Genomic DNA, 23,571 nt, shown 5'->3' with positions numbered 1-23,571 from the left:
GCCATGAAAGGGGCCCCACTATACACAGCCATGGAGGGGTCCCACTATACACAGCCATGGAGGGGTCCCACTATACACAGCCATGGAGGGGCCCCACTATACACAGCCATGGAGGGGCCCCACTATACACAGCCATGGAGAGGTACCACTATACACAGCCATGGAGGGGCCCCACTATACACAGCCATGGAGGAGCCCCACTATACACAGCCATGGAGAGGTACCACTATACACAACCATGGATGGGCCCCAGTATACACAGCCATGGAGGAGCCCCACTATACACAGCCATGGAGAGGTGCCACTATACACAGCCATGGAGGGGTACCACTATACACAGCCATGGAGGAGCCCCACTATACAAAGCCATGGAGGGGCCCCACTGCACACAGCCATGGAGGAGCCCCACTATACAAAGCCATTGAGAGGTACCACTATACACAGCCATTGAGAGGTACCACTATACACAGCCATGGAGGGGCCCCAGTATACACAGCCATGGAGGAGCCCCAGTATACACAGCCATGGAGGAGCCCCAGTATACACAGCCATGGAGGAGCCCACTGTACACAGCCATGGAGGGGTCCCACTATACACAGCCATGGAGGGGTCCCACTATACACAGCCATGGAGGGGTCCCATCTACACAGCCATGGAGGGGCCCCACTATACACAGCCATGGAGGGGTCCCACTATACAGAGCCATGGAGGAGCCCCACTGTACACAGCCATGGAGGGGTCCCACTATACACAGCCATGGAGGGGCCCCACTATACACAGCCATGGATGGGCCCCACTATACACAGCCATGGAGAGGTACCACTATACACAGCCATGGAGGGGTACCACTATACACAGCCATGGAGGAGCCCCACTATACACAGCCATGGAGAGGCCCCAGTATACACAGCCATGGAGGGGCCCCACTATACACAGCCATGGAGGGGCCCCAGTATACACAGCCATGGAGGGGCCCCAGTATACACAGCCATGGAGAGGCCCCAGTATACACAGCCATGGAGGGGCCCCACTATACACAGCCATGGAGGGGCCCCAGTATACACAGCCATGGAGGGGTACCACTATACACAGCCATGGAGGGGCCCCAGTATACACAGCCATGGAGGGGCCCCAGTATACACAGCCATGGAGAGGCCCCAGTATACACAGCCATGGAGGGGCCCCACTATACACAGCCATGGAGGGGCCCCAGTATACACAGCCATGGAGGGGTACCACTATACACAGCCATGGAGGGGTACCACTTTACACAGCCATGGAGGAGCCCCACTGTACACAGCCATGGGGTGGCCCCAGTATACACAGCCATGGAGGGGCCCCACTATACACAGCCATGGAGGGGCCCCAGTATACACAGCCATGGAGGGGCCCCAGTATACACAGCCATGGAGGGGCCCCACTATACACAGCCATGGAGGAGCCCCACTGTACACAGCCATGGAGGAGCCCCACTATACACAGCCATGAAGGGGCACCACTATACACAGCCATGGAGAGGTACCACTATACACAGCCATGGGGTGGCCCCACTATACACAGCTATGGAGAAGCCCCACTATACACAGCCATGGGGTGGCCCCACCATACACAGCCATGGAGGGGCCCCACTATACACAGCCATGGAGGAGCCCCACTATACACAGCCATGGAGGGGTACCACTATACACAGCCATGGAGGAGCCCCACTGTACACAGCCATGGAGGGGCCCCACTATACACAGCCATGGAGGAGCCCCACTATACACAGCCATGGAGGGGCCTGTACAGTTAAAGGGGAACTTCAGTAAAAAAAATAAAATCTTTAGATCAACTGGTGTCAGAAAATTAAACAGATTTGTAATTTACTTTACTTCTATTTAAAAAAAGACTCCAGTCTTGAAGTACTTATCAGCTGCTGTATGTCCTGCAGGAAGTAATGTATTCTCTCCAGTCTGAAACAGTGCTCTCTGCTGCCACCTCTGTCTATGTCAGGAACTGTCCAGAGCAGGAGAGGTTTTCTATGGGGATTTGCTGCTGCTCTGGACAGTTCCTGACATGGACAGAGGTGGCAGCAGAGAGCACTGTGTCAGACTGGAAAGAATACACCAATTCCTGCAGGACATACAGCAGCTGGTAAGTACTGGAAGACTATACATATTTAAAGTGTAGCCTATATCACTGAATAACTAGACAGATGCAGGAAAGCTGGATTGTAAACGATATAGATAACATTATATCACCCACAAGTGTCGTCACCCAGATGCCTAGTAATGGAGTCATATGGGAGTGTAGACTATATCACTGCATTACTGGACAGCTCTCTCAGTTTCCTGCAGTCATATAGAAGTGGGGAATGTGATGCTGTATAGCTAGACATATAAAGATGGGTGACAGCTCATGGGGCTGCCGTTACATCCCCCTCAGAGGTTGTCACCCAGCTTTCTCAATCTCCTGAATGGTGACTCTGCTGTACAGTAGTGTTACTAGACAGGTCACCCCAGCATTGCTGTCACCCTGTGTCACTATGTGTCATATGAGAATTATCTCATACATGGCTGTATAGACTCCTTACACAGCAGGAAAGCTGGGTGTCTGATATTATGGCCGCCATTACAGCTTCTCCACCTAACTTTCCCAGGTTGTGAATGGAAACTCAGCCCTATGACAATTCATGCGCTTTTCAGTATAACTTATACTATGGGGACGAGAGGGGATTGGTTGTCACCCAGCTTTCCCAGGAACAGATATAACAACTTTTATAACTGATAATGTGAGGCGCGGCTGGCGAGGAAGCGGTTAATGCTGGAAATCCCACGGGAGAGGCGTCTGATTCCTCCCTCGCCCCATGGCTTTAATGTGATTCAATCACTTGACTTTCCTGTACTTGTTCTAATGCAATTACAAAGTGGCGCGCGGTCACATCGCGTCCCCTGGCCCCCACCCTGCTGTACCCCAACCACACAGGGGTCTTTCATCTCTTTCCCCGGGGTCAGATCCCCTCTAGGGGGCGATAATATAATGAATCTTATTAGATTGGAACTGAACTTTATTGATACATTTACAATCTGTCTGTAGAATCCGACTAAAATTGCGCAGAAGGTAAAAAAAAAAGTCCAACCAGTCATCAATAGAAAAATAATCATCAAGAGAAAAAAAACGAATGAAGCCATATTACATAGTATAGATGGCGATAGGAGCGAACCATTCGGACGTGTGGACGATTAGTGGTTCGGATCCCGCCAGGCTTTAAAGTCGCCGACGAATCTACTCGATAGAGATGAGGAAAGCGACCGATTCTATATGGGATCAAAAAGGGAATAATCGACACCCGTCATCTATATCTGCAACTTGTGGTCACATGACCATCGGTCAGATAAACGCTTCAATATAGATTATTTTTTTGTAGATTTTGCCGGATATTGATAGGATCCTGTTGTATCCGATAACAGCGCGGCCGGCGGAGCCGATATGGACTCGCCTAGTGATCCTTCCATCCAACATGGTACCGAGTATAAATATAGACTGCGCAATTTCTACCCCCAGATCATCTGTTTCCCTTATTTCTAATTTTAAACGCTATTCGGTAATCACCAGAATAGTAACATCCGCCGAGGACGCCGTTCACACCACGATTGGCGCACTGGGATTACAGGCGAAACCTAATGTAAAGGTAACAGATGGGTCAGATATAGGTCACAGGGTCGGCCATATTGGAAAATGAATGTGATACCTAATCGATCTGTGACCCCAGTTGTATCGTCCCCCTAGAGCTCATCCACCCCTGCAGGTGTCAGCTTCACTCCTCTCTACATCTTTACTATCTGCTAATATGCTTGCACTAAGCATTGATGACAAATGTAGCAGAGCTGAGTGTGTTTTATATGAACCTGTAGCTCAGGAATAGGGAACATTTGCCCTCCAGCTGATGCAAAACTACAACTCCCATCATTCCTGGACAGCCAAAGCGAAGCTGGAGGGTCTTAAGTCCCCATCCGTGCTGTAGAACAATAATTAACAAACTCACAATATCTAAATTTCTGTCCCTTCGCATGAGCAGATGAGGCAGAGCTGAGCGACAATGTCACATTTTGCATAGGACTGCAGGTAAACCTATTGATTATCATTACTCAGAGAGTCATCATCGTGCACAACAAATGCAGCCCCATCTTGGGGTCTTGGCAGAGCTAAGGGGCTCACATTGACTTTTATATTGTGCTCCTGGCAATTTTTCATGGGACTGCAGGTAAATCTTCTGCCTTATCTTAACTTACATGATATAAGTAATGCACTGGCAAAAACCTTAAAGGATTAGAAAAACACAGCGCCTCTCTTGTCCTAATTTTGTGTGCAGTATAACCATGGAGGTGAATGAGGCAACAGGCTGTAATACTGCACTCAACCTGAGGATAGGGGTGGTGCTCTTTTTGAAAGAAAGCAGCTGTGGTTTTGTAATCCTTGATAACCCCTTCAAGTGACAAGCTGGTGAGGTCATTTAGCAGAGCTGACCAGTTTATAATAATATAGTGCGCTATAGTTAGTTTTACACAGGACTCAATGATGGTCGCAATCAGCAAATGACAAACTCAGCTCTGCTACCTCTGTGCCATTTAGTGGGGCTCAGATGAAGCAGAGCTGAAGCTGTCTTCTGTTTCACATGGGACTGCAGGTAAGCTTACTGCATATCTCAAACAGTGCAGCCCCAAAGCGATAAATGACAAACTCGGCTCTGCTACCTCTGTGTCACTTAGTGGGGCCCAGATGAAGCAGAGCTGGCGCTCTCACAGTGTGCTCTCTTCTATTTTACATGGGACTGCAGGTAAGCTTACTGGACATCTCAAACAGAGCAGCCCCAAAGCTTTAAATGACAAACTCGTCTCTTCTAGCTGTGTGTCCCCTATAGCAGATTAGAGAGCAGGCGTTACCTCTGCATGGAGAGCAGCAGTCCCACCAGGATAGTGACAATGCCAGGAAGGTGCCAGGGGGCCATGGTGCCGCTGTGTCCAGAGTCTGGGATGCGCCCGTCACCCTTTACCCCTCTCTTCCCTGCTTCCTAATTTCATTGATGTCCCCGGGGTTCATCCTTCTGGCTGAGAAGCTGTGTGGCTGGAGAAGAGCTCCTGGGGATCAGTAGGGATCAGTGGTCCCCCCGGCTTCCTGTGTCCCCTATAATTCCTGCTATTCCTCAGGTGGAGTCCTCCATCCGCTGTCCTCCTCGTCTCCTTGCACCCAGTCCACACTTCTTCTTGTCTGTAAGTTTAGGGTTCCTGGCGGCGGGGGAGCTGTCACACACTCAGCTCTGCGCTCTCCTGCTGTGCGCCCGTCTGATGCTGCCTCATTGCTCTTCCCCTGTGACTCTCCACCTCTTTAAATTCCCCTCTCTGCACTGACAGTCACACACTCCCCCTGCCCCGTCCGCCCTCCCTCCCCTGCTATCATCTGGTGACAGGAGCGACTCTTCCACCGGCCACACAAGTTATCCTGCTTATTACTGAGAGCCACCACTTACCGGAGGCCATGAAGGAGCAATTCCCTCCAGTAATACAGGTCCCGGACTCTTATTCTCCCCTCCTGTCCAGGCTGACAACCATTACCACTCTCACAGGGGTTGTCAGGCAGCTTTCCCAGACTCCTGGCTACAAATCTTCTTGGATAGACAGTAAAATAGTAAAGCAGGATCCGCTATTCGATCAATAGTAACATTTGCCATTCAGGAGTCAGGGAAAGTTGGCTGACAACTAACATTCCCACCATTACCAGTCTCATATAGGTTGTCAACCAACTTTCCCAGACTACTGGCTACAAATCTTCTTGGATAGACAGTAAAATAGTAAAGCAGGATATGCTATTCCATATATAGTATGATTAGCTATTCAGGAGTCTGGGAAAGCTGTCTGACAACCATTATTTCTACATGTGGAATGCCGCCAAGGTTGTCAGACTTTTATAGGCACCTTGTTGACAGATGTTCTTGATTAGTCAATACAATAAATCTGCTGCTCCACACATAATACGGTGAGTTATATATAGTAAGATTTGCCATTCAGGAGTCGGGGAAAGCTGTCTGACAACTAACATTCCCACCATTGCCAGTCTTAAAGAGGTTGTCAGCCCGCTTTCCTAGACTCCTAGTTACGAATCTTCTTTTATACACAATAAAATAGTATATAGTAAGATTTGCCATTCAGAAGTCTGGGAAAGCTGTCTGAAAACCAGTCTTCCCGCTATTCCATTGGTTGTCAGACATCTCTCCCTATTGGCAGGTCTGCTTTGTACAATCATATCATGTACTTTGCTATATATATATAGTAACATTTGCCATTTAGGATGATGGAACAGCTGACAACCAATGTTCCCAGCACTGCAGCTCCTCCGGTTGTCACCCAGATTAAGGTGTTATTGCATCACCCTTCAGGAGTCTGGAGAACATCCTCCGCGGGGGCCGCAATCTCAGAAATGTCGGTTGTCATTCCGATATGACTGAGAAAAAACTTCTAAAAAGTTGACAGAAAGTGGTGACTCAAGAACTTATGGCGACTGGTGACGTTTTAAGGTAGAAATGGCCTCATTTTTTTTACTGCTGCCTAAGGGTGAGGGGGATGAGCTGCCATAAAAGCCGCATAGCTGCCGAAGCCTTGAAGGTGTGAAGATGCAGCGGCCCCCGTGGCCCCCGTGGTGTCAGTGCCAGCTCAATAATTCATCACAAACCTTTCAGACCCCTTAATGGATCTAGTAACCATTTAGGGGCCAGGATAGGCTGCGGGGGGAGGTGGGGGTCCGCCAATTTAGACGCTGCCAGGGGGAAAGTGCTGGTCCGCCATCTTACACGCTGCCAGGGAGGAGGTGGGAGTCCGCCAATGTACATGCTGCGAGAGAGGAAGTGGTGGTCCGCCATTGCACACGCTGCCAGGGAGGTGGGGGTCCGCCATCATACACGCTGCCAAGGGGAGGTGGGAGTCCGCCAATGTACACACTTCCAGGGAGGGGGTGGTGGTCTGCCATTGCACACGCTGCCAGGGAGGTGGGGGTCCGCCATCGTACACGCTGCTTGGGGGGAGGTGGGAGTCCGCCAATGTACATGCTGCCAGGGGGGAGGTGGTGGTCCGCCAATGTACACACTTCCCGGCGGGAGGTGGGGGTCCGTCATTGTACACACTGCCAGGAGGAAGGTGGTGGTCCGCCATCGTACATGCTGCCAGGGAGGAGGTGGTGGTCCGCCATTGTATACACTTCCAGGGAGGAGGGGGTGGTCCGCCATTGTACATGCTGCCAGAGAGGAAGTGGGGGTCTGCCACTCTACACATTGCCAGGGGGGAGGTGGTGGTCTGTCATTGCACACGCTGTCAGGGAGGAGGTGGGGGTCCGCCATCGTACACGCTTCCAGGGAGGAGATAGGGGTTAAGGTCTACAGTGGCCTCTGCTCAGTATCCATAGTTGTATCTTTTGTAGAAGCTGGATTTCCCCTTTAAATAGCAGTAAACACCGACAAGCCTTTATTTAAACACCGCGCTGTTATTTAATGCCGTGACGGAAATATTCAATGTAGCCAGTTCCGCTTTACCTATGAATCACCTGAAAGAGAATGTAGCACAATGATGAGAACGGCCCGCTGGCAGAACGGCCGAAAACACAAAGGGCCAAAGAGAGTAAAGTCAGCGCACTATCTGTCATCACATTCAGTATCTGCCGGTTATTCCATATCCTGACCTGCAGGATATGTGTGAATGTTCACGAACCTTCTCAGCCGCCCAGAAGTCCATCTAGTGTAAAACAGTCACTATAAGATGGGGAAACGGGGCGTACACGTGCTATTCCTGCCTGCAAGATCTCAGTACATGAGACCCTCCTCACCCACCCAGAAAACCTACTAGTGTAAAACAGTGAATAAGAGATAGAGAGGAGGGATGTGCAGCTGCAGCTTCTCTTTCACTGCCTACATCTATAAATGTTCACTAACCACCTGTGTAGAGATGAGCGAACCTGGAGCATGCTGGAGTCCATCCGAACCCGAACTTTCGGCATTTGATTAGCGGTGGCTGCTGAAGTTGGATAAAGCCCTAAGGCTATGTTGAAAACATGGATATAGTCATTGGCTGTATCCATGTTTTCCAGACAACCTTAGAGCTTTATCCAAGTTCAGCAGCCCCAGCTAATCAAATACCGAACGTTCGAGTTCGGATCGACTCGAACCCGAACCCGGTTCGCTCATCTCTATTCACAAAATTCTTCTTCCACCTAAGCTTAAATGTAATGCTTAAAGGGGTACCCCAGCAAAAAAGTCTTCCAGTACTTATTAGCTGCTGTATGTACTGCAGGAAGTGGTGTATTCTTTCCAGTCTGACACAGTGCTCTCTGTTGCCACCTCTGTCTATGTCAGGAACTGTCCAGAGAAGCAGCAAATCCCCATAGAAAACCTGTCCTGTCCAGGCTGGAAAGAATACACCACTTCCTGCAGGACATACAGCAGCTAATAAGTACTGGAAGGTTTGAGATTTCTTTTTATTGAAGTAAATTACAAATCTCTGGCACTAGTTGATTTAAACGATTTTTTTTTATTTATTTTTTGCTGGAGTACCTCTTTAAGAACCTCCTCAGCCACCAAGAAACCCTTCCAATGTAAAACAGCAAAAAGAGGAGGTGTGTGGCTGTAGCTTCCCATTATCTGCCAGCAGGGTCTCACTAAATGTTCCAGAACCTTCTCAGCCACCCCAAAATCCTTTTAATGTAAACGGCAAATAGAAGAGTGTGAGGAGGGGGATGAAGCTGCAGCTTCTTTATCTTCACCTATGAAGCTATATACTGAGAGAACATGGAAGAGGGAGAAGAGGCAATCATCTGATTGGCTGGGAGCACACAGCACAGCTCTGACATCACAACAGGATGAGCTCACCCACCTGTGGCCCCCCAAATGTTGCAAAACTGCAACTCCCATCATGCCTGGACAATTAAAGGCCAAGTACAAAAAAACGAGTAGCATTCCCCTTTACTGACAACAAGCAGAGGTCTTAAAAGCAGCACTAAGTATGGAGCTGCTGGAAATGAAGGGGTTAGTGCCAGGACCGGCGGCTGGATGTGACAGGGAGGGTCCGGGCTCAGGAGGAGAAAGTCTCAGGATGGGTTCTGCATGTTTGTCATGGACAATTTCCTAAGAATTCACAGCTAGACTTGTATGGATGCAGGATTCCTGTTAACCTGTGCACTGCTGGGCGGATTATTACCCAGAAGTCTGTGCGGGGGGACAACCAGAGATGGTTTATGAATCCCCTAACATCAGCCGGATCATGTGCATCCGACCAGGAGGAATAAACACCACATCATAGGTGTCAGCCTCAGGTCCCCCAGCCCTGCACTACACTGAGATGCTATACTGGAGTATAATATATAAGAGATGCTATACTGGAGTATAATATATAAGAGATGTATACTGGAGTATAATATATATAAGAGATACTATACTGGGGTATAATATATAAGAGATGCTATACTGGGGTATAATATAAGAGATGCTATACTGGGGTATAATATAAGAGATGCTATACTGGGGTATAATATAAGAGATGCTATACTGGAGTATAATATATAAGAGATGTATACTGGAGTATAATATATAAGAGATGTATACTGGAGTATAATATATAAGAGATGCTATACTGGGTATAATATATAAGAGATGCTATACTGGAGTATAATATATAAGAGATGCTATACTGGAGTATAATATATAAGAGATGTATACTGGAGTATAATATATATAAGAGATACTATACTGGGGTATAATATATAAGAGATGCTATACTGGGGTATAATATAAGAGATGCTATACTGGGGTATAATATAAGAGATGCTATACTGGAGTATAATATATAAGAGATGCTATACTGGGGTATAATATATAAGAGATGCTATACTGGAGTATAATATATAAGAGATGTATACTGGAGTATAATATATATAAGAGATACTATACTGGGGTATAATATATAAGAGATGCTATACTGGGGTATAATATAAGAGATGCTATACTGGAGTATAATATATAAGAGATGTATACTGGAGTATAATATATAAGAGATGCTATACTGGAGTATAATATATAAGAGATGCTATACTGGAGTATAATATATAAGAGATGTATACTGGAGAATAATATATAAGAGATGCTATACTGGAGTATAATATATAAGAGATGCTATACTGGGTATAATATATAAGAGATGTATACTGGAGAATAATATATAAGAGATGCTATACTGGAGTATAATATATAAGAGATGCTGTACTGGAGTATAATATATAAGAGATGCTATACTGGAGTATAATATATAAGAGATGCTATACTGGGGTATAATATATAGGAGATGCTATACTGGAGTATAATATATAAGAGATGTATACTGGGGTATAATATATAAGAGATGCTATACTGGAGTATAATATATAAGAGATGTATACTGGAGTATGTTATATATGAGATGCTATACTGGAGTATAATATATAAGAGATGCTATACTGGAGTATAATATATAAGAGATGCTATACTGGAGTATAATATATAAGAGATGTATATTGGAGTATAATATATAAGAGATGCTTTACTGGAGTATAATATATAAGAGATGTATATTGGAGTATAATATATAAGAGATGTATACTGGCGTATAATATATAAGAGATGCTATACTGGAATATAATATATAAGAGATGCTATACTGGAGTATAATATATAAGAGATTTATATTGGAGTATAATATATAAGAGATGTATATTGGAGTATAATATATAAGAGATGTATATTGGAGTATAATATATAAGAGATGTATACTGGGGTATAATATATAAGAGATGTATACTGGGGTATAATATATAAGAGATGCTATACTGGAGTATAATATATAAGAGATGTATACTGGCGTATAATATATAAGAGATGCTATACTGGAATATAATATATAAGAGATGCTATACTGGAGTATAATATATAAGAGATTTATATTGGAGTATAATATATAAGAGATGTATATTGGAGTATAATATATAAGAGATGTATACTGGGGTATAATATATAAGAGATGTATACTGGGGTATAATATATAAGAGATGTATACTGGCGTATAATATATAAGAGGTGCTATACTGGAGCATAATATATAAGAGATGCTATACTGGAGTATAATATATAAGAGATGCTATACTGGAGTATAATATATAAGAGATTTATATTGGAGTATAATATATAACAGATGTATATTGGAGTATAATATATAAGAGATGTATACTGGCGTATAATATATAAGAGATGGTATACTGGAGTATAATATATAAGAGATGCTATACTGGAGTATAATATATAAGAGATGCTATACTGGAGTATAATATATAAGAGATGCTATACTGGAGTATAATATATAAGAGATGTATATTGGAGTATAATATATAAGAGATGCTATACTGGAGTATAATATATAAGAGATGTATACTGGCGTATAATATATAAGAGATGCTATACTGGAATATAATATATAAGAGATGCTATACTGGAGTATAATATATAAGAGATGTATACTGGGGTATAATATATAAGAGATGTATACTGGAGTATAATATATAAGAGATGTATACTGGAGTATAATATATAAGAGATGTATACTGGGGTATAATATATAAGAGATGTATACTGGAGTATAATATATAAGAGATGTATACTGGGGTATAATATATAAGAGATGTATACTGGGGTATAATATATAAGAGATGCTATACTGGAGTATAATATATAAGAGATGTATACTGGAGTATAATATATAAGAGATGCTATACTGGAGTATAATATATAAGAGATGTATATTGGAGTATAATATATAAGAGATGCTATACTGGAGTATAATATATAAGAGATGTATACTGGCGTATAATATATAAGAGATGCTATACTGGAATATAATATATAAGAGATGCTATACTGGAGTATAATATATAAGAGATGTATACTGGGGTATAATATATAAGAGATGTATACTGGAGTATAATATATAAGAGATGTATACTGGAGTATAATATATAAGAGATGTATACTGGGGTATAATATATAAGAGATGTATACTGGAGTATAATATATAAGAGATGTATACTGGAGTATAATATATAAGAGATGTATACTGGGGTATAATATATAAGAGATGTATACTGGGGTATAATATATAAGAGATGCTATACTGGAGTATAATATATAAGAGATGCTATACTGGAGTATAATATATAAGAGATGCTATACTGGAGTATAATATATAAGAGATGCTATACAGGTGTATAATATATAAGAGATGCTATACTGGTGTATCTTAATGAAAATAATGTTATGACGCAGAACCAGCATGGATTTATGAGGGATCGGTCCTGTCAGACTAATCTGATCAGCTTCTATGAAGTTATAGACTGGACCTGGGGGAGGCTGTGGACGTTGTGTATTCGGACTTTTCAGAGGCATTTGATACTGTGCTGCATGAAAGGTTGGTCGACAAAATGAGAATGCTGGGACTGGGGGAAAACGTATGCAAATGGTTAAAAGTAACTGGTTGTGTGATAGAAAATAGAGAGTGGTCATTGATAGAACATATTCAGATTGGGTTTTAGTTACTAGTGGGGTACCACAGGGGTCAGTGTTGGGTCACATTTACTAGTGGGGTACCACAGGGGTCAGTGTTGGGTCACAGTCACTAGTGGGGTACCACAGGGGTTAGTGTTGGGTCACAGTTACTAGTGGGGTACCACAGGGGTCAGTGTTGGGTCACAGTTACTAGTGGGGTACCACAGGGGTTAGTGTTGGGTCACAGTTACTAGTGGGGTACCACAGGGGTCAGTGTTGGGTCACAGTCACTAGTGGGGTACCACAGGGGTTAGTGTTGGGTCACAGTTACTAGTGGGGTACCACAGGGGTCAGTGTTGGGTCACAGTTACTAGTGGGGTACCACAGGGGTTAGTGTTGGGTCACAGTTACTAGTGGGGTACAGCAGGGGGCCTTGTTGGGTCACAGTTACTAGTGAGGTACAGCAGGGGGCAGTGTTGGGTCACAGTTACTAGTGGGGTACCACAGGGGTCAGTATTGGGTCCACTTCTTTTTAATATTTTTATTAATGACCTTGTAGAGGGGCTACAGAATAGAATCTCTATTTTTGCAGTTGATACTAAACTGGGTAAAGTAATCAGCACAGAGGAGGATAATATCATATTACAGAGGGATTTGGAGAAGCTGGAGGCTTGGGCAGAGAAATGGCAAATGACGTTTAATGTGGATAAATGTAAGGATATGCACTTGGGCCGTAGAAATAATAAGTACAGTTATGTGCTAAATAATAAAACGCTGGGTAAAACTACTTCTGAAAAGGACCTGGGGGTATTGGTGGACAGTAAACTCAACTTTAGTGATCAGTGCCAGGCAGCAGCTGCCAAGGCTAATACAATAATGGGATGCATCAAAAGAGGTATAGATGCTAAAGATGAGACCACACATGGAATACTGTGTACAGCACAGGGCACAGGTATATAAGAAGGACACAGCTGAACTGGGGAGGGCCACAAAGGTCATAAAGGGAATGGGGGGGTTACAGGACCAGGACAGGTTATCATGCTTGGGGTTAATCACACTAGAAAATAGACATCTTAGGGGGGGATCTGATAATATGTACAAATATATGACTGGATAGTACAAAGGTCTCCTTACTCCTAGGTCTGTAACCATGACAAGGGGGCATCCTCTACGTCTAGAGAAAAGAAGGTTTCATCATCAGCACAGACGCGGGTTCTTTACTGTAAGAGCAGTCAGACTGTGGAACTCTCTGCCATATGACGTTGTCATGGCTGATTCATGAAATACGTTCAGAGAAGGCCTGGATACTTTAGTAGCAAAAAAGGGCACAAAAAGGTAGGTGCCTCCTGCCGCCCCGGAGCTCTTCTCCGGCTCCTTTCATAGAGTAACATGTAACATGTGATGCCGCTCCAGACTCCACCGCCGCTCGCACATAAATTACGCTCCTTGCAGCAAATATGCTTTTATCTGCGTCAACAGCGGAATAGGAATTTGAGTAACAATGTGAGCGGCCGGGGCTGTGTGTCATTGTACAGACCTTTTATCATTGTGAAGTCTGATGAAAGAGCAGGAGAAGCGGCACAATGTGTAATTACATCGCTCACATACTTACCCTGTGCTCCCCGACCACATTCATCTCCGTCTGGCCAGCACAGCTCAGGTGTCTGTATACAGCTGGAGCGCACGCTCCGTATACTACCTGCAGGATGGCAGTGTGCAGGACTACAGCTTGAGGCCATAGGCTGTAGCCATGTTTTCCCGACTCTCTAGGGCTGCATCCAACTCCTTCAACCCCTGGGAATCTAAGGCCAAACGGTGAGACTCCAGCATGCATGCTTTATACAGGACACATTCTAGTCTATTGACCATGCACAGGACTATGGCTTCCATGGTGCCAGCATTTACCCAGATCCTGGACCACAAGAGGTTCTCCTGAGAAGTCACTATGAGGTCCGGATCTGTGATCTGGTCTCCTATAGTTCTGTGCACAGTCTGTGACTGATGGACGTCCAGGGGGCGTATGTGCCCCGTACACTGCATGCTCATGTGCAGAAGGCCCAAGGGTGGCATTACACAGGCAGCTCTATATAGGTGCTGATCCAGTAGATCTGCATTCCTTTAAGAAGCCTATAACTTAAAGGGGTACTTAGGGGAAAATATTTTCTTTCAAATCCTCTGGTGTCAGAAAGTTATACAAATTTGTAATTTACTTCTATTTAAAAAATCTCCAGTCTTCCAATACTTATCAGCTGGCATATGTCCTGTGCTCTCTGCTGCCACTACTGTCCATGTCATGAACTGTCCAGAGCAGGAGCAAGTCCTCATAGAAAACTTCTCCTGCTCTGGACAGTTCCTGACATGGACAGAGGTGGCAGCAGAGAGCACTGTGTCAGACTGGAAAGAATACACCACTTCCTGCAGGACATACAGCAGTTAAGTACTGGAAGATTTTTAATAGAAATAAATTACAAATCTATATAACTTTCTGACACCAGTTATTTGAAAGAAAACATATTTTGGTCGGAGTCCCCCTTTATTTATGGTGTGGGCCAGGACACATAAACCATCAGCCTGTTCAGCTAATAATCTCCCTGTATATATAGTACATACCTTGTACACTGCAGACAGTAACACCAAGAAACAGATTTTAACAGATCTTTGCATTGAAGGAGCGGAGCCCCCCCCCCCTTCCCTATCGGACCAGTCTATTGGGTCACCAGACTTTATAGAGTTTTTAGAGTTATAGTTAAAAGGGGTATTTCCCTCAAATATAACTTTTGATATGTTGCTGCCCATGCTGAGACTAACAATTCCTTCCATACTTGTTATTATCTATTCAGTGAGCTTTTCTCTCTGTCCCCCCCCCCCCCCCCCGCTCCTCCCCCCTCCCTTTTAAGACGGCTGATGCAAACAAGTCCCCGGCAGGCTGTATCTGCAACATTGTAGCTTCTTTGTAATGCTGGGAGGGTTATTCTGAGGTCAAGTTGCTGATGAACTCACTGTGATTACCCCTCCCAGCATTACAAAGAAGCTACAATGTTGCAGATAAAGCCTGCCAGGAACCTGTTTACATCAGCTGTCTCAGAAGGCAGGAAGGAGGAGGGGGAGACAGAGAGAAAAGCTCACACACAGGTTTTTGTGTCTTCAGCAGAAAGCAACAGCTGAGAACTCGGGGAAGGAGACTGAATAGATAATAACAAGTAGGGAAGGAATTGTTAGTCTCACCAGCAGCAACAAAGTTATGTTTGAGTGGATTACCCCTTTATTAGATGACAGTGGGATGAAGGGGACTGCAGTCTATTTCCTAGGACAGCTGGCAGCTTTGGATGTGACTGGAGAAGATGTGGAGTAACCTGACTATGAGCGCTCCAACTTGTGCACTGGGAGCGGCTGGGAGCAGGAGCGGTGTCAGGTGTATACTGCCGGAGATTACTGGATGTGTTCGTGTGTATGAGTCAGGGAAATGTATAATTAAAGGGATTCCATTTATTGGCTAATGATAGTGTTAAAGTGCACGGATCAGGATAATTAGAGCTTCCCGCCAGGCTGAGGGATGATGGGAGTACATGGGGGGTCAGAGCTGTGACAGGGTGTAAGGAGACTCCACTGCTGCACATCATAGTGGTTGGGGTAGGTTAGGCTGCCTTCACAAGCTGCAGTGAAATAGTCTTTTATGATTTGAATTTCAATTCCTCTTAAACAATCCTCTGTGAGCGCAGTACATCAGCAGAGCAAATCTTCTGTGCGGACCACAGTGTAAAGCCAGGTTTACATATGAGCGGCGGTGCGGCGGCGTTTCCCTCCAGCGCAGGAGAAAAGCGCCAGAGGGAAACGCATCCTTGAACTGATCCCATTGTTTTCAATGGGACCGTTCAAAACATGCCGCGGGGAAATAGTGCCCGCCACATCGTCGGACCGTCGGTGCGTTAGGGCGTATCTTGCAGCGTCCCAACACACCAGCGATGCGGCGCCACACCCATTTAAACAAATAGAGTGCTGGAGGCCTCACCGGGCGGGACGCATGCCGTCCGGCTCTGGCTTCCGGCGTTCAGCCAAAGAGCAGCACAGTATACATACATAAACATATCTCTCCCCCTGTGTGCTCTCCCCCTCCCATATAGCCCCCCTGTTGCTCCCCCAGTAGTATATAGCCCCCTGTTGCTTCCCCAGTAGTATATAGCCCCCTGTGCGCTCTCCCCCAGTAGTATATAGCCCCTCTGTGTGCTCTCCCCCTCCTATATAGCCCCCCCGTACGCTCTCCACCAGTAGTATATAGCCCCCCTGTGAGCTCCCCCAATTAGTATATAGCCCCCATGTGAGCTCCCCCAATTAGTTTATAGTCCCCCTGTGCGCTCTCCCCAGTAGTATATAGCCCCCCTGTGCGCTGCCCCCCATTAGTATATAGCCCCCCTGTGCGCTCTCCCCCAGTAGTATATAGCCCCCCTGTGCGCTCTCCCCATTAGTATATAGTCCCCTGTGAGCTCCCCCAATTAGTATATAGCCCCCCTGTGTGCTCCCCCATTAGTATATAGCCGCCCTGTGCGCTCTCCCCCAGTAGTATATAGCCCCCCTGTGCGCACTCCCCATTAGTATATAGTCCCCTGTGAGCTCCCCCAATTAATATATAGCCCCCCTGTGCACTCCCCCCCCATTAGTATATAGCCGCCCTGTGCGCTCTCCCCCAGTAGTATATAGCCCCCCTGTGCACTCCCCCCATTAGTATATAGCCCCCCTGTGCGCTCTCCCCCAGTAGTATATACTCCCCTGTGCGCTCCCCCCATTAGTATATAGTCCCTTGTGTGCTCTCCCCCATTAGTATATAGTCCCCCTGTGCGCTCTCCCCCAGTAGTATATAGCCCCCCTGTGCGCACTCCCCATTAGTATATAGTCCCCTGTGAGCTCCCCCAATTAGTATATAGCCCCCCTGTGCACTCCCCCCCCATTAGTATATAGCCGCCCTGTGCGCTCTCCCCCAGTAGTATATAGCCCCCCTGTGCACTCCCCCCATTAGTATATAGCCCCCCTGTGCGCTCTCCCCCAGTAGTATATACTCCCCTGTGCGCTCCCCCCATTAGTATATAGTCCCTTGTGTGCTCTCCCCCATTAGTATATAGTCCCCCTGTGCGCTCTCCCCCAGTAGTATATAGCCCCGCTGTGCACTCCCCCCCATTAGTATATAGCCCCCCTTTGCGCTCTCCCCCAGTAGTATATAGCCCCCCTGTGAGCTCTCCCCCTGTAGTATATAGCCCCCCTGTGAGCTCTCCTCCTGTAGTATATAGCCCCCCTGTGCGCTCCCCCCTTATTAGCAGGGCTCCAGACTAAAAAATTTACCTGGGAGCCATTGGCTCCTAACCTGAAAAATTTAGGCGCCAAATAGAATATTTGGTCGCCAACATTTTAAACCATGTAAAATTAATGTTATGTTAAATGGGACTTACTGTGTGCAGAGGCCACGGCAGCCTCCTCCTCCTTTAGATTCTTTCTTTTCTTAGTTTGAAAACGTTCAACATGGAAACTTGCAACTTGACAACCATATACAGTCTGACAACCATATACAGTCTGACAACCATATACAGTCTGACTCAGTACTTCAGCTTCACTTGGCTAGCCTTTTAATGAGGCTTACTCTTCTGAACTTGAACTTAAAGGGAACCTGTCGACCCCCGTACCGGGGTGACAGGCTCCCAACCCCCCGTTAGAGCCCCCTATACTCACCTCATTGCGCCGGATCCCGCTTCTGAAGATGGTCGGGTCACGGAGATCTCAGCCGCTGCAGCCCGGCGTGCGCTGAGAGATGAGTCCAACGCTCAGAGAATGACAGGAGAGTCCAGCGCTCCATCATTCTCTATGAGCGTTGGACTCATCTCTCAGTGCGCGCGCCGGGCTGCAGCGGCTGAGATCTCCGTGACCCGACCATCTTCAGAAGCGGGATCCGGCGCGATGAGGTGAGTATAGGGGGTTCTAACGGGGGGTTGGGAGCCTGTCACCCCGGCACCGGGGGTGACAGGTTCCCTTTAAAAGCTTGCAACAGTCTATACATACTGAGCTAGACTTATGACTGCAGCCATAGTGACCCCCCACAAGATGTGTATATAGATAGATATATCTCTCACCTAGTGACTAATGCAAGTGACCCCCTACAATACAGACACCTGAGGGGCCCTGATAATAAGAATTGTGCATATATCTATCTCCCAGTGTCTGCAGCCAGTTTGCCCTACACTTATAGATGGCCCCCTCCCCTTATAGATGACCCCCTCCCCCCCCCCATTATAGATACCCCCTCTTCTCCCCCCCATTATAGATGCCCCCTCCTCCCCCCATTATAGATGCCCCCTCTTCTCCCCCCCTTATAGATACCCCCTCCCCTTATAGATGGCCCCCTCTCCCCCCATTATAGATACCCCCTCTTCTCCCCCCATTATAGATACCCCCTCTTCTCCCCCCCTTATAGATGCCCCCTCTTCTCCCCCCCATTATAGATACCCCCTCTTCTCCCCCCATTATAGATGCCCCCTCTTCTGCCCCCCTTATAGATTCCCCCTCACCTTATAGATGCCCCCTCTCCCCCCCATTATAGATGCCCCCTCTCCCCCCCCCATTATAGATGCCCCCTCCTCCCCCCCATTATAGATGCCCCCTCTTCTCCCCCCCATTATAGATGCCCCCTCTTCTCCCCCCCTTATAGATTCCCCTCACCTTATAGATGCCCCCTCTCCCCCCCCCATTATAGATGCCCCCTCTCCCCCCCCCCCATTATAGATGCCCCCCTCCTCCCCCCCATTATAGATGCCCCCCTCCTCCCCCCCATTATAGATGCCCCCTCTTCTCCCCCCATTATAGATGCCCCCTCTTCTCCCCCCCTTATAGATTCCCCCTCACCTTATAGATGCCCCCTCTCCCCCCCCCCCCATTATAGATGCCCCCCTCTCCCCCCCCCCATTATAGATGCCCCCCTCCCCCCCCCCATTATAGATACCCCCTCTTCTCCCCCCCTTATAGATACCCCCTCACCTTATAGATGCCCCCTCCCCCCCCCCCATTATAGATACCCCCTCTTCTCCCCCCCTTATAGATACCCCCTCACCTTATAGATGCCCCCTCTCCCCCCCCATTATAGATGCCCCCTCTTCTCCCCCCCTTATAGATGGCCCCCTCTCCCCCCCTTGAATATGGCCCCTCTTCTCCCCCCCTTATAGATGGCCCCCTCTCCCCCCCTTGAATATGGCCCCTCTTCTCCCCCCCTTATAGATGGCCCCCTCTCCCCCCCTTGAATATGGCCCCTCTTCTCCCCCCATTATAGATGCCCCCCTTCTCTTCTCCCCCCATTATAGATGCCCCCCCCCCCTTTCCTCTATGCTAAGCAATATTTAAAAAAAAACAAACACACAAACTCACCTGACAACCCGCTCCCCCGGCGATCCTCTTCTTCTTCGGACGCTGTCCCCGGCTGATGCGCGGCTGCCGGGGGTGTCCCGTCCTATCCCCGGCAGCGCGGCGCGTCAGTGAGCTCCCTGTACGCCGGGGCTGTGACTTCTGACACAGGAAGCGTCTCTGACGCGCGCTTCCTGTGCCGGAAGTCAGGGCCCCAGACAGCTCACTGATGCGCCGCGCTGCCGGGGATAGGACGGGACACCCCCGGCAGCCGCGCATCAGCGCATCAGCCGCGCATCTTAAAGAGACAGCGCGCCGCCGCCGGGGCCAGTCGCAAATGGCGCCCAGATTAATAAATCTGGGCGCCATTTGCAAAAAGTCAGTCGCATTGGCGACCATTTTGGTCGCCATCTGGAGCCCTGATTAGTATGTAGCCCCCCTGCTGCCACTATACTCGCAGCATATTGACAATACGCAAATCCCATTGAAAATGACAGGAAAACATATAAGGAAAAAAAGTCAAGTGATGAGAGTAACTTGTGACAACTGATGGCAAATGATGGTTTTTAATGGAAAAAAAGGATAGAAAACCTGATGACAACTGATGCATTTTTGGCATCAGTTGTGACATCAGTTGTGGTCAGTTTTTAGACTAAGGCTGGGTTCACACTCCGTATATTTCAGGCAGTATTTGGTCCGCAAGTCAGGTCCTCATAGCAACCAAAACCAGGAGTGGATTGAAAACACAGAAAGGATCTGTTCACACAATGGTGAAATTGAGTGGATGGCCGCCATATAACGGTAAATAACTGCCATTATTTCAATATAACAGCCGTTGTTCTAAAATAACAGCAAATATTTGCCATTAAATGACGTCCATCCACTCAATTACAACATTATGTGAACAGATCCTTTCTGTGTTTTCAATCCACTCCTGGTTTTGGTTGCTATACAGCCTCAAAAATACAGCCTCAAATATACGTAGTGTGAACCCAGTAAAACTGCAACTGATGCAAACTTATATATGTAAACCCAGTCTAACAGCTAGAACCCCCGGTAACAAACCGGTTGCAAAACTACAACTCCCATCATGCCTGGACAGCCAAAGCTTTAGCTGAGCTGGAATGTATCAGACTGTCCAGTCTAGGCAATGCTCTGCGAGCTCAGCAGACTAGAGCCCAAATCGATGCATTACAATCACACACCCTGCATCCTCATTTTTTTATTCAGATTTTTTTCCCATTGTAAACTGGCCCTTGTTGTCCTCATGTCTCTGGCGTTCTGCTGCTAAGATGCTGGTCACTTACTGCTCTGGATTTGATGCTACAAAACACAAATAAAAAAAATAAAAAAAAATAAAAATACAACTTTTACAATAGCAAATCTGGGCCATTGTATTCATAGTTTTTTTTGTTTGTTTGTTTGTTTTTTTAGCCAGAGTCAGTAATGGGTGCAGAACACACAAAAAGGGTAAAAGTCTTTCCTTATTTATCTTTTATCTCCGTGTCGGCTCCTGATTAGGGCTGAAAAACTGATCGAAATGTGACTTGTGATGGAAAACTCTCCCATTTATTTGTTTTATTAACCAGTTGTTTATTATTATTATTATTATTATTATTATTATTATTATTATTTACTGTTGTTGTTATTATTATTTAATGTTATTGTGTGATGTTGTTATTATTATAATTATAATTATTATTTACTGTTGTTATTATTATTTAGTTATGTTGTTGTTATTATTATTAATTGTTTATTTTAGAAACTTTAAGGCTATGTTTACACACAGTATTTCCGTCAGTATTTTTTCAACCAAAACCAGGAGTGGGTTGAAAACACAGAACCTCTGCGGATCTTTCCATTATAATTTTGCCCTGTTGGCTCCATTTTAGATTTTGGTTGCGAAAAAGACTGACGAAAATACTATGTGTGAACACAGCCTTTATTTGAAAATGTAATAGTCTGGGAAAAGAAACTTTAGAAAATATAAACAACTTGGTTTTATTTAATTATTTTAATTACAATTATTTCCTTAAAGGGGTAGTGCAGCGCTAAAATATGATTCACAGAATAACACACATTACAAAGTTATACAACTTTGTAATGTATGTTATGTCTGTGAATCGCCCCGTTCCCCGTGTCCCACCACCCCCACCCGTGTACCCGGAAGTGTTGGTGCATTATACATTACCTGATCCGTGTCGAGGGCGGTCCGCCATCTTGTGCCAAACGTAATCTTCGGACGGACGGCCGAGTCGCTGCCGCCCGTCCCCCCTCCGCCGCATCACAACTGTGCTCAGCCGCAATTGGCTGAGCACAGTTATGCTCAGCCAATCGCTGCTGAGCATCGGATGACGCTGCAGAGGGCGGCCAGCATTCAGAACAGACGGAGCTGTTCGCCAGCCGGCCTAAGAAGACGTCACTGAATGAAGATCGGAGACGGGTATCGGCACGTGACAGGTGAGTATAGCGCACCACACTTCCGGGTACACGGGTGGGGGTGGTGGGACACGGGGAAGGGGGCCATTCACAGACATAACATACATTACAAAGTTGTATAACTTTGTAATGTGTGTTATTCTGTGAATAATTCTTTACCGCCGCACTACCCCTTTAAGCTTCAGAGCCCTCCTGTCACTTGTGCTGAATGACAGCGAAGCATCAGCTTTGAGAAGTGGGAGGTCTACAATGATCGTCCTTAAAGTGTCACTGCCGTTTCTCCTTAGTCCAGTCGATTTTAAGAAACTTTGTAATTGGGTTTATTAGGCCAATATGCCATTATCTGCATATCAGACGGGCCCTGTGTAACCTATGGAGAGGGGAGGGGGGAGGAGGGAGATTAGTCACCAGCAGAGAACAAAGGATTACACAGCGGGAACTGCGTGAAAGCCGGTCAGAGAGGTCAATGCTGACCTAAGAGGGGCTAGCCCGGTGATGTAGCTGTAAATTAACTCTTTGTTGTCCTGTTTTGGTGCCTCATCTTCCTCCACCCCTCCCCTCTCCATACACAATGATGAAGACAGGGGGGAGAGCTTCAAACTGCTTTTTCATGATAAAAATGCATTTTTAGGCTAATAAACCCAATTACAAAGTTTCTTAAAATCCCCTGTACTATTGATTTCTGCAAAAAAAAAAAAATTAAACGACAGTGACACTTTAAGGGAATAGGTGTTCTAGAATTGTTCTCTGCCTTCTACTTACCTTCCTCGCTATATATGTTTTTATAAATAGTGCCAGACTGGTCACAATTCTAGATAAAACCTTCTACCCAGAATACCCCTTTATGAGACCTGGGACAAAATGCCTTATCACACAACCTCTAATAATATAGCTGATAATTACCAGTTCACAATGGTAAAAAAAAAACACAGTCAACTCGCAACAAAGTATAAATCTCATTAGCAAGGAATCCACCTAGTGGCCAGAGTGGGAAGTGCAGCTCCCAGGGAACAGCTGTCCGATCTCTGTGCATGGTCTGTGAATATGGACGATGTCCTACGGGATGGAGTCTGGAGCTCTCAACATCGTCATTCACTGATTAAATCGTCACACTATTGTGATGACACAGCGTGACCCAGTCTGTGCACAGACCGTAATTACAGAACATGTGAACGCCC

At 46.2% G+C, this 23,571-nt stretch overlaps 1 protein-coding gene across 1 annotated transcript in view; it reads right to left on the bottom strand.

Annotated features, from left to right (window-relative positions):
* Positions 1-5,275, bottom strand: part of WNT10A (Wnt family member 10A) — a 41,446-nt gene extending 36,171 nt beyond the window's left edge. The window contains exon 1 of the mRNA XM_069982514.1: positions 4,923-5,275. Coding sequence (XP_069838615.1) covers positions 4,923-4,987 — 65 coding nt within the window. The 5' untranslated portion in view covers positions 4,988-5,275. The remainder of the gene's footprint in view (positions 1-4,922) is intronic.
* Positions 5,276-23,571: the final 18,296 nt, after the last annotated feature.

The sequence above is a fragment of the Dendropsophus ebraccatus genome, chromosome 9 (assembly GCF_027789765.1).
Source record: "Dendropsophus ebraccatus isolate aDenEbr1 chromosome 9, aDenEbr1.pat, whole genome shotgun sequence".
In the NCBI taxonomy this organism is placed as follows: Eukaryota; Metazoa; Chordata; class Amphibia; order Anura; family Hylidae; genus Dendropsophus; species Dendropsophus ebraccatus.
Note: the sequence above shows the minus strand (reverse complement) of the source record. Positions and strands in the feature narration are given on the sequence as shown.